Source organism: Colias philodice, chromosome 1, assembly GCF_061535455.1.
Source record: "Colias philodice isolate Cphi_HAF_F1 chromosome 1, ilColPhil1 Martin Lab GWU primary, whole genome shotgun sequence".
NCBI lineage: Eukaryota > Metazoa > Arthropoda > Insecta > Lepidoptera > Pieridae > Colias > Colias philodice.
Window position 1 is genome coordinate 15,302,783 of NC_143086.1, and position 13,142 is coordinate 15,315,924.

Here is a 13,142-nt window from a genome sequence, read left to right on the forward strand (position 1 = left end):
CTTCGCTTGCATTTAAATAATAACCGTTAAAGTTTTGTGAAAGTTTTCAAATAATATACCAACCAGGCGGTACTACGTTAAAATGTAGAAGCCCTTCTGGCTAACATTGAGAGACACCACACAAAAAAAAAAGCGGTACTACGTAGTTTTTATTAAGTATGGCAAACTAAAATTTAAATTAGTATGTGTAACAGTATATTGTAAATAAACTAAAATTTATTTATGTATAGTGTTAGATTATGTTAAATTGTTTACTGATTTCAAAATAAAGGGCTTTATTATTAAGAATCAATCAATCAATCAATCAATAGTGTCTATCTCAATAAAGTTAACTTTACAAGAGATAAAAAAAACATTTCTCGGCTTTGAATAGAAAGATACCTTGAAATATTTATATATGTATAATGTAAAAATAGAAAAAATTGGCTGAAATGCGATACATATCCTGGCATTCGGTTAAGATTGGCCAATTTACAATTAACGTGAGTTAGGTGGTATTGGTTTTATTAGTGTAAATATTTTTAAATAAGTAGTAGTTAGCTGTTTTTTTAAATAAAACAACACAATGAAAAAAAATTTAAATAATGATCACAATGGAAGATGAAATATTATATTCGAAATAAGCAAAAAAACTTTAAAATAACTGAAAAAGACTTCTAAATAACTAAAAAAAACATTAACTAAAAACATCTTCAAAATAACTAAATCGAATCTTCAAAATTATTTTTAGTAAAAACAGAAACAAACAACAAATACACTGACACACACACACACACATACACATACACACTCATACTACAGTGAATCATAAAAATTATGACATTCATTTGGTAGAACATGTTTGAGCTCTTGGAGGTGCTGGTACCTCGAGCCAGCTATGTGAATCATAATTAGCTTCTTAAATATCTTATAGCTACTTACATAATATAATTATATAATATATCAAAAGAAACAAAATCTGAACTTACATGAATTAAATTGCCTTCGCCTTGGAATTTTGATATTAAAACACTGCCACTTAAACTTCACTTTTAATAATAATTGTTTCACCGTTTCGAGAATCACACTCAATATCACTTTAACACCTTAAAAAAATCCCATACTATCAAGATGTAGGTCTACGAGACGCTACGACAGCCGTAGCCGATACTACGTTCGTAGGCAACGTAGAGCTTGGAAAGCTGAATATGCAATGATGCGTTATTAACCTATATTATGTTATAATATTTATTTTCTATAGCTAAGTTATAAGAAGAGATAATTCATCTTTCGTTATAAGAAAAAATAATTGTAATAAAAAAAAAGTAAAACCACAACGATTTCAATTTTTTGTAAATATACTTTCAAGTCATGCAAATAATATTTAATGCCTATTAATTTAATAAGAACAAAATATATCACATCACTTATTTTTTAAATTAAGTACGAATCTTTAAAACGTAATATAGGTACTTGTACCAAAAAAAATAAAATCAATAACTAGCAGGAAAAACTCCACCTACGCAGTATTCCGCTTTAAATTTCATGATTTTGCCCGAACATGAAATTACTAAGGGAGAGCCCCCCCCCCCCTGCCACGCCACTTGAGTGCAACCTGTAAATTCCTTGAATAACGCCCCTCTCTCTCTACCATTATAGGATTTACAACTAGTATCGAAAACTAGGCTCCACCCAGTTATAAGGTCAGGCCTGACCAATCAGATATTTCATAATATAACGCATAAATCTGTCGAACATTGATTTTCAGTACATACACAGTATACTTATAAACACGAAGGGGGCAGCCCATTTATTTCGCTGTGTGAGGTAGAATATTCCAGATCATTGCATATGTGTTACCTTTCTCCATCCAGGACAAGGTCGGGCCTGACCAATAAGATACTTCGAAATGTAATGCGTAAATACACCGAACATTGATTTTAAATACATACACAGTATAAATATAAACAAGAGGGGGCAATCCATTTATTTCGCATGTGTGCGACAGAAAGTTCCAGAACATTGCATTTGTGTGTGTGAGGTTTTAATGGAAGCATATTAAATCTCGCAAAAAGGTTTCCTGTTACGGCTAAATGATGAAACAGTTCTCTTACTAGGAAAATTCATCAATGCATCAATATCGAGTGAAATAACGGAACTCGATCAAAAGAATATTTCAAATGAAAATCCCTGGAACAAAATTGTGATTAAATTAAAATCCTCCTGAAAATATGCATCGTTACCATCGTACCTATTCTTCATTAATTATAGTCGAATTAGAGACTCAGAAAAATGTACGTAGCATAAATAATCTTGAATCTGGGATGTATAAAATATAATAACGTAACGATAGAATTTTTAAAATTAATCCAAATTAATCCTAGACAAAATATTTTAGGAAAGTTATTATAAAATATCGTAAAATGCTCCCAAAGCTGTTTACCATACATTGTTTTTATTGTTTGTTATGATTGAAATTTTATTATGCCAGGGGTATAAAAATAGCTTACGATCTAATCTCCCGAATATATTTTACATAAATCGACTTATGCAATTTTCAAATAGTTTACCTATAAGCGTGGTTTATAAGCAGGAAGATGAAAAACTGAAAAACACATTGTTATTATTTTCTAACAAAATTGTTTACCTATCTAGCTAAATTTACTTAGTGGAAACTACGTTCTAAAGTAGCATAAATAAAAACCCTTATTTGATGCATACTGAGGTAAATAAAAGTGTACTAAACTTCCTACGCAATTAGATTATTACAAAGTTAATTAAAGCTGTAGTCGCTCCCTTAGAAACTAACGTATGTAATACCATCATCATTTTAGTAAACACAATATAGGTAATATAAGGTATCATCATCTATTCACTTTCTACTACAAATTAGAATCCCAAGTTCAAACTAAAATTATTTTATTAGGTATATATAAACTATTACAAGTGCATATTAAAGTCATATTACTACCGATTCGTACTTATATCTTATCTTTGGAGCAGAATCGGTAAGAAACTCGATAGTTTAATATGCTCTTGCATTTAAAAACCTTTAGAAATCAGTTTAATCAAAGCACACCTATTAGACCGGGAGATATTGACACAAAATTTCGAGTCATTTGTAACAGGATGGCGGTTCTACAGGGGTCTTAGTACGCAATGACAAAAATAAAAATGATGGTGTGAACGCTGGTACCGGCGGCTTAGTCGCGTGGGCGTTAGTCGAACTCTTCGGAAAAATAGCGAAAGTCAAACGATTTGTAACACAAAAATTTTAGAATTTACCGATAGCCCATAAAAAAGAAGTAGGCGGTAGTGTCATGCCATACTTTTCTGGTGTGACTTACAGCCCGCCATACCGACGCGAATGTGTTGATTTAAAAAAAACAATTCAACGATTTGTACCAGGCTAACTTTTGCACAGGTAACCATCGTCGTGCAGCCATTTACGAAAATCGCCATGCCATACTTTTCGGACGATTCCAAATCGTCGCCATACCGCCGAAAATCTGCAAACATTTTTCAGATTCATCAGACAAACAAACAACAACCCCTGTAGAACCGCCATACTGTTACAAATGACTCGAAATTTTGTGTCAATATCTCCCGGTCTATATTATGACAAACTACACAGAACCTAAAACCAATTCCGTCAATACAAACATTATTGCTTGTTTATTACCCTCAAATGGATATCAGAAAGCAATCACGGGTCATCGATTGCGATAGGCATATTACATACAATATGGGATGCGAAAAGAGCAATTGCAAATTTCATATAAACCGTGAATATTCCCACCGAGCCTCCTCCTTTGTGCAGTAGTTAACGCCAGGGCGTAGAACTGTGGTAGAACTGAAAGGTCATGGGTTCGATTACTGGTGGAAGAAAATACATGTCTCGGTCTGGCAGGACACAGAAAGCTGATCAACTACTTGTTCTTAAATAAAATCGATCAGTGATACAAATGTTGGCATAATGAATATGCTTCATACCCACAAAGTGACTTCACATTTGTTCCAAGTGAGCAATATTATCATCTTTTCATTTGTTAGGTTTCATCCAAGATCATCATCAATTTTAAAGTTTTTCCACTAATTTGTACTTGTAATTAAAACTTTTCTTTTTCTCGAACTAATTCTTATTACTTACATCAAACTGTAAAAAAAAACTATATTATCAGGTATATCCTTTCCACGTGTGTAATAATAATTAAATTAACTTAAAGTTATAGAAATGCACAAATAAAACAAAATTCCAGTCTAACATTTAATAAGATCCACACACAATTAAAACACATCAATATCCAAATTTAGTAAATGTATTAAACATTGCCGTTTGTTTTCAACAACCGTGGCTTTTCATATCAGCGCAAACAACACGGATAAAATCGCAGTAGCAATGAACACCTTATTCGCAGAGTCGTATACCTCTTTGATAGATAGCAATTTGCCGGCATTCCACAAGCAGAACCTAATTCCGTTTAAATAGTGGAACGCGAACGGAGCGCCGAGTGATAGTTTTATCAGGAATATGAGTGGTCGCGACAAATCTAGACTTTGTATCATAGACACGTAGGTTTCAATCCCGTTGGAGAGGAACAGAGAGCCGCATGCGAACATTAGCGCGTAGAACGTCACAATTGTACCTGGAGGTAGTCTAATTTGATTATTTGAGCTGTTTGTGGATTTTACCTATCGTATATCCTTTGCTCCTACTTTTAACTTGTTTTAATTAAGCATGGAATGTTTTCAATATACGATAGATGAATGAAAAGCGGTGCGACTTTATTTTATAAAATTGTGAAATAAATAACATCCAAGTAAACTCATAACTTTGAAATTTTTATTCTTTCACATTATCACACATTAAGGTTTTAGTTAAATGCCACTAAAAGCGACGTAATATTATTTTAAAAGTTTTATAGTGTCCCAATCAAATCAAATTAGGGCGGCCGTACACGGATCACTTCAAGCAGTTGAGTCCGACGGCTTGAAGCCGCGACCGCGCGGTGAACTATAGACATTCATTCACTGCCGTACACGGACTGCTCGAGTCGTCGCGACCGCTTCAAGCCGTCAACTGCGCGGTTTGTAGACGACCGACCGCTCGAGCAGTTCGTGTACGTCGCTCAGCCGTTAACTGCTCGAGCAGTCCGTGTACGGCCGCTCTTAAAGTCCCAATAGTAACTAATCAAAATCTCATAATATTAGTAGAATAAAAATCGGATACTAAACGATATTTCAAATTGTACTTTTGAATAATTGAAGCAAACAGTTGCATCTATTTAACCGGGAATCTTCTGCGAAGTCATTATTTCTGTACTCTGAACCGTTAAACCGATAGTTAACGAATTTACGGGACAAATCCATATCGTGTATTGATACACGATATGGATTTGTCCCGTAATTAATATTGCCTCGCGGATGTTACACTCTAATAAAAAGCTGTAATAGGATAATAGCTAGATATAGTAGAACTTTAATTTAAATACACAATGAATAGACATTCAAGGAACCTTTAGATGCCTTAGTACGTATTTTAGATAAGATTCTAATGTAGCTAATAGTAAAACTATTTGCTATTGAAAATTGACTGATTTTTAAAAATGAGTCAATTTTCAATAAGGACTTAACCAACTTCGTTTCCATTAAAAAATTACCTATAAATATCAGCTTGTAAAGCAGTCATAACATTACCTATCCCATGCTGCGGTGTACTCACTTGCATTATATCGTGTTAGCGGATTATCGCTAATATTCAGCATAAGTGGATGTTACTGAGAAACTGTATACTGAAGAGTGTACAATGTAGGTACACTAAGCCTCGAACAATGAGGCAAACATATTGCTACTTATCTTTACCATAAGATGCCAATTAGGAACGAATTAGACTTTATCGAGCCCTATTACGAACGGTAATATTATAATACATTTCTAGTATTACTGTACAATAATGAAGATATTATTATGGTCTTATATAAATGGCGTGGTTAAAATAAAATCTTAACAAGTATTAATATACAGGGTGACGGGTGACACTCTTATTATATATTGTGATGAATGTGATTATGTAAATATTAATTCAGTACTGAGTAAATTTAAATTTGTAAAGTAAGTTTAAATTCGTTTCAATAAAAAGAAAAGTAAATATTTAAAGCATTTTATGTAAGTTATGTACTTGAATATGGAACGTATAGGGTGGTATATGCATACCGCGGACGCCTGTGAATGTTTGCTGCCGCCGCCGCGTAATTGAATCGACATGATCAGTGACAGGAGCGCGTGTCCACAATTTTTGGGACAAATATTGGGACAAAAATGAAGGTCCTACTTTTATTATATAATAACATCGGGAAAAGAGTGTCCAGTAATCCCTTTCACTTATAGTGTAAGTGGTGTTAGGTAGAAAGTATATCACAAACTGTGTACCGTCATACGATATACATTTCATACAGTTCAATCGCATTGACGTTCCCATAATACAAGACAACCGACATAAGACAGGATTATGCATGACTTGAGCGGTATTATATTACAAGATTAGTCTGTACTGCCGAGTATCAGCTATCTACTTGAATGTACTAATCGTTACCTGTGATGCGTTCCACTATCGAAGTCATGGCGGGATTAGTCGGCGCGTAGATAGTCAAGTGAGGAGACATAGGACGGTTCAACGTCATATTTTTCAGATCGTGCTGTTGAAAGGGAGGCGCCTTGTACGGTGTGTATGAAATTTGGTGTTTGCTTTTCCCCCCGCCGGGTGATTGTCCCGAGCCGCTAGATTCACAACAACAATCGCCTGACTCGCGATACTTTGAAGCCCAGAGCGTAGATGCCTTTAGCAAATTTGATCTGAAAATTCATAATCATAATCATAATCATTTATTCACCATAAATACAAAATTAAATACATAGAAATAATTATCTTAATTAATTAAACATAAAAATACAATACAAATTGCATGTGTATGTTTAATTGTTCTCTCGTCCGTTCTAGCTTTCTTTCTCTATTAATTTTATAGAATACGTGTTTATGAATATAGTATTCAACTGTGTAATAGCGTTTGCTTTAGAATGATAAGAAAAACCATCTTACCTGAAATAATTATTAGAAACCGATACAGCCAGTTCTCGTCTAAAAGTTTGTGATCTCATAAGTAACGAAAACATGTTTATAAAACAATTTTCCCAGTTTCAAAAATAACACAATGACAAGCTCTGTCACAATAACACAACCATTTTAATTCTCTGTCCGTGACGTATGTAACGAAACTCATAATATTATAAAAATGTAATAATTATTTGGGATAATGATTGCTGGTTTTGATTGACCGAAGTAAAGCTGTAGGTACACGCTCGGAGCTACAATATAAAATGAAAAACAATGTATGTTTGACTCATTCCAATAATTGATCTGTAGTCCTGTTTTTAAACCCTTCCCTGCTGAAAATTTCCTAGTGTATTTTTGTATTAACACATTTATTACAGCGTTGTATTGAAGATGTGAGAAATCAATATTCATTATTGGATAGCGTGAAGACTAAAAAATTTATAAAGGTTAAAAGTTATCATTTTTTTTTTCAAATATCCAGGTGCACAAATTCATTTCACTAAAGAAGTAGAAGGCGATAGATTATTCGCTTATGAAATAGAAAGAAAGATTTAATTATTATTTAGCAAGATAAAAGATTGTAGTTAGATCACACGGGGTAGGTACATGTAAATTTACTACTTATGACAGAAATTCTTATTACCACGCTGAAAACTTTTCGGTAGAGTCTTCAGTTGAGTTTGGTTGAGTTATATCAATAGTAGGACTCACTAGGACTACATCTTGTAGTCATAACGACTAGAAGCTCTAGAAAAAAGTATCGGACCGTGATGTAACAAAACTTTTTCGAATGGTGAAGACCATAAAAAATGAGATTTCCCCATTTCTACCTAAACTGATTTTATTTAGAGTCTCCTTTAATAAAGTTTCTAAAAAAAATTTTATTTCCCTGTATTGATTGAGTCTGTGCTATCACCGTGACACTCGACTATACAGGGTGTCCCAAAAAGTAGTGATATACTGAAGCTGGGAGGTAGAGGACTTAGAGGGCTATCCGAATCAACCCCATGTGTGTTATGCGATTTTTCGTACTTTCGGAGTTATGACGTTTTTTTTCAATTTTTCATCTATCGCCGAGTACGATCAAATTTTTATTTATGGTGACGTGAATTATTGCGCTAGATACTTGATTTTTTTTGTGTGCTAAGCTGAAAGATAGGCCAATTCAGTATGGTAACATTTACTATCGTTAGATCTTCGAATGGAATAAAAAAAAGAATTAAATGCCAAGAAAGATAAAATTACCCAGTATGTTCATAAATTTAAGGGCCCATAAAAAAATAAAATCACATAAAAAGGTTTTCCATTTGGCTTTTAAAAACTTGCTCTATCAATCAGGTAGCTACCCTAAAAATTTCATTTTATTATTCAGAAGGCTTCAATCGAAAAATTGAAATCTAAATGTGGTAAGTGCAAAATTTTTATTAACATGATGATCACTAAAACCAATAAATAGGTGTTTAATTACCAGAATTTTTTTAAAATAGCCCCGCTGTTGCTCAATGCAAGTGCGACATCACCGTAAAAAGTTGTCTTTTAAATGTCTGAATGCTCTTTTATCATTTTTAATGGTTTCTTCTGCTACTATGAATTTCCGGGTTATTTCGTCCAAATTGTGGCAGTCTCTCGTCTTTGTAGTATCCCCACGGAAAAAAAATCAATAGGGTTTATGTCCGGAGACCGTGGAGGCCAGGCTAAAGGGCAAAAATACACTGAAAGATGGATTGGTCGTTGCAGCCTGCGCATGCGCCGGTGACGCCTGCTTTAAAGCCTGGCCTCCACGGTCCCTCGACCTAAACCCCATTCATTTGTTTCAATGGGGATACTAAAAAGACCTCAGCTACTTGAGAGAATGCCACAATTTGGACGAAATAACCCGGAAATTCATAGTGGCAGAAGAAACCATTAAAAATGATAAAAGAGCATTCAGACATTTAAAAGACAACTTTTTACGGTGATGTCGCACTTGCATTGAGCAACAGCGGGACTATTTTAAAAAAAATCTGGTAATTAAACACCTATTTATTGGTTTTAATGATCATCATGTTAATAAAAATTTTGCACTTACCACATTTAGATTTCAATTTTTCGATTGAAGCCTTCTGAATAATAAAATGAAATTTTTAGGGTAGCTACCTGATCGATAGAGCAAGTTTTTAAAAGCCAAATAGAAAACCTTTTTTGTGTGATTTTATTTTTTTATGTGCCCTTGAAGTTATGAACATACTGGGTAATTTTATCTTTCTTGGCATTTAATTCTTTTTTTTATTCCATTCGAAGATCTAACGATAGTAAATGTTACCAAACTGAATTAGCCTATCTTTCAGCTTAGCACACAAAAAAAATCAAGCATCTAGCGCAATAATTCACGTCACCATAAATAAAAATATCATCGTACTCGGCGATAGATGAAAAATTGAAAAAAATGTAATAACTCCGAAAATACAAAAAATCGCATAACACACATGGGGGTGATTCGGATAGCCCTCTTCGTCCTCTACCTCCCAGCTTCCGTTCATCACTACTTTTTGGGACACCCTGTATAACGCCCGTTTGACTTCATTAATTTCGCTTCCTTCATAAAGTGCGATCTTTATTAATATCACATTCACCATTTTTATTGCTTTTCAATACAATTAGAGTCTATATTAAGAATTCTGTTCTTATTGGTGATAATTTAATTAGATACATAATAATCTTTATCTTTTCTATAAATAAAAGTTAAGAGTCGCACTGAGACTTGTATTATTAGTGAAAAACGTATTTTAATGATTTTCGCTTTGTGTCCGCCGAAAAAAATATATGCGCATAACCGAGACCACCAGCTAATACATGACTCAACTTACCTATCCTTTTACACTAGTATTACTAATAACTAGAGTACTTTCAATATAAATATTTCATTCTTTCAAAGTACTTACAACATTGAAGGTTGACCTCAAAAGATTTCCTTGCGTATTGCAAGAAAACAAGAAATTAAGTCTTCTTTCTATGAACTTAACAAAAGCTGTGTTTTCAATGATAACAAGCTTATCAATACTACAATAGCAATATTTACAGAACTTTCACATCTTGTAAGGTGTTAAATATTTCTTTTCCAATGTTTGTATGATATGTTTTGCTAAGAACTATGTTACAATATGAAATATCTCTAATCGCCTTATTATTGTGTTCCATTGTAAATGTATGCAATGGAAAATATTGCAAATACATTCTGTTTCTTTACTTTGATAATATAAAGATCATTGAGGCGAACAAAATAAGTTAAGGTAACGATCATTAATTGAATAGATGACCAATTTTCCATTAAAAACAATTATAAAAAAATAAAATAAAAAACAAATACATAATTATACCAATGTAATAATTAATCTTCTTGAAAATATAATATAACGTGTAACCACTTACTCCAATATAAAACTAATGGCTAAACCATCGTTACATATAACATGATTAGATGCACTTATTAAATTGAGTCATTACATTCAATGTTCCCGAGTTTGGACATAACTCACTCACTCACTCACTCAGTCACTCACTCACTCACGCTTTCACCCCACGCTGAAAAGCCCTGTATCGATTGTCGTATGCCACAGATTTCGGTTCAGCGGAGTCCAATCGATATCAATCTGCCGGCACAATTAATTGAGGTCTGGCTTAGCAACATGTTTACGTTGTTCTTTGTAGGTAGTTGACTGTCGAAACTTGTATTTCATATACATTTCGCATAATATAAATATTGTTTTTGTGTTTCAAACTCCACTAATTATTCATTTAAACATTGGTTATTCTACAAATTGTTATATTTGAAAATAAATGTTTATTTGTGCTTTCTGGTGAAAATAAGAAAAGCACGTGTTCTAGTTAAAATTAGATGAAAGCAACAAAATCTCAAAGAAAATGAAATTATAATCCTTGCTCGTATGACATACTGAAATAACACCAAGAGCGTATACGCACTATGCGGGTAGCCGCATTGCGGGTAGCCGTCCGGCTGACCGCAATCACAATTATGTACGTATTATTCATTTCTATGCGCACTGCGATGCGGCTACCGCAGACCGCACAGTGCGCATAGAAATGAATATTACGTACATAATTGTGATTGCGGTCAGCCGGACGGCTACCCGCAATGCGGCTACCCGCATAGTGCGTTTACGCTCTAAGACCTTTATGTTTCTCGGTGCAATACGCAATTTTAATGAATACCTACATATACAAGACAGCTTGGACGTTGTTCGTCTTTTAAGTTTTAAATTTACCTTGTCGTTTCACAAAAGTGCTTGAAAATTTTAAATTGTAATATATGTTCAGGTATTAAGGTAGAAGATGAACCCTCCTTCATTCATAAATGTAGATATTTTAAGTAGTTTACTAACTTCTACTGATAACTAATTATTATTATTGATTATAGAAATAACGAAGTACATGAAAATATCATCGTCGATATTATAAAATTAATGTAAGATTATTTTCTAAGAGATTATTCAGCGTCGGCAATACACCCATAGCTCCTAGAGACTTTAATTTCTGTGGCATCTGGGAGACACCTGTTAACTCCATTTTTGGCAAAATTTTGTTAGATACATGTTTGATAAGTACAGAAAGCGCAGATTTTTTTGATCCAGGCGTGATATCTCTACGTCCACGGGAAGTAAATGAAAAAAAAAATGTACACTCCTGTTAAATCCAAGATTTTTTGCTACAATCAAGATATATTATAATTATCATTAATATATCATAGTAACTTTTGATGCCAAACCTGATAACTAATATAACAAGTACATAAATGTTAATTCCAAGCTTTATGCCTATGGACTAAAACTTGTTAAGTCCCAGTTACCGCGTATGTACCAAAAACATGAGATACCTACATGTTAATTATTGCAACTTATCAGATTTGGATTTATATTTCCAATTTGGTATATATAACGGTGACTACTAAATAATTAAAATACAGTGTTATTTTAATGTAAATATCTATTTATTTTCAAAATAACCACCATTTTGCCGATGGGGGATAATTTATGTGGCTCCGGGGCGACTAGGAGAGTAAACTCTATCGTTATGGCGGTTATGAGACTGTTCAATAGGAAAAATTTCTTCATCTGTGAAAAAAATATTTTTCCACGCTTCACCAGCGAAGCGCGCTTTCAGTAAGCGACATATTATATCAAGGAGTATTTTTTTATCTTTATCACCCAACCGCTGCGCTTTTCGCAGCTTGTATGCTGTTAACTTGAGTTCATTTTTAACAACTCGTTGCAACGTTGAATGACTTACACCTAAATCTCGAGCCATTTTTCTTACCTTGGCTTGTGGATTGCGGGTCAATCTTTGTTTGACGATATGTCGAAGCCTAGGCGTCCTCAGAGTTCTTTTTCTGCCTCTTCCCGGACGATCACCAAGATGGCCAAGCACATCGTATTAAAGTCGCAGTATCTCGCACTGCCGCTTACCATAAAAGGATATTATTGCAAAAAATTACTAATTTTTAATTTATGCTCTTCACAAATAACTTTAAGTTGGCGCCAAATCATGTGAAAATAATAATTAAAAAACAATTTAAGCAACGCAGCATGCCCCATTTTTTTTAATTTATTATTTTCAAATTTGTCAACGTAATTTAGAACCACCCTGTATATTACTTACCTGTTATGTATTGTATTGCATTGGCTCAAAAATCTACCGAAATCCACCACAAGTTTCTCGTGCCAGGTCACACTCATTTTATTAGAGTGTGACGGTGATCATGCGTTGATAGAAAGATTTGTTAAAGAGTACAACCCGAATATTGCAGTTGAATGTTATAAAAATGACAAGCAAAAATTTCTCGGTGAAATTTATGACACAAACCGAATTTTACGGTTTTTCGAAACTACTAAGAATTTTGTCAAAAAAAATTGACATTTCAAAACAATCTTTTGCTTGGAAAAGTATTTTCTGGCTAAAATTTGAAAAAAAATCAGCGGAAGTAAGTTTTAAGTATTCATATGAGAAATCTTTGAAAAGCCTTTTAGGACATTTTCAATGAAAAGAAGAGGAAGGCAAA

At 33.5% G+C, this 13,142-nt stretch overlaps 1 protein-coding gene across 1 annotated transcript; it reads right to left on the reverse strand.

Annotated features, from left to right (window-relative positions):
* Positions 1–4,319: 4,319 nt before the first annotated feature.
* LOC149491514 (succinate dehydrogenase cytochrome b560 subunit, mitochondrial-like) lies at positions 4,320–7,149 on the reverse strand. Its single transcript, XM_089699842.1, has 3 exons — positions 7,076–7,149; positions 6,572–6,831; positions 4,320–4,625 (listed from the first exon to the last, which is right to left on the reverse strand). The coding sequence occupies exons 1-3, from the start codon at positions 7,147–7,149 to the stop codon at positions 4,339–4,341; spliced, it is 621 nt and encodes a 206-aa protein (XP_089555968.1). The 3' UTR covers positions 4,320–4,338.
* Between the last annotated feature and the right edge of the window lie 5,993 nt (positions 7,150–13,142).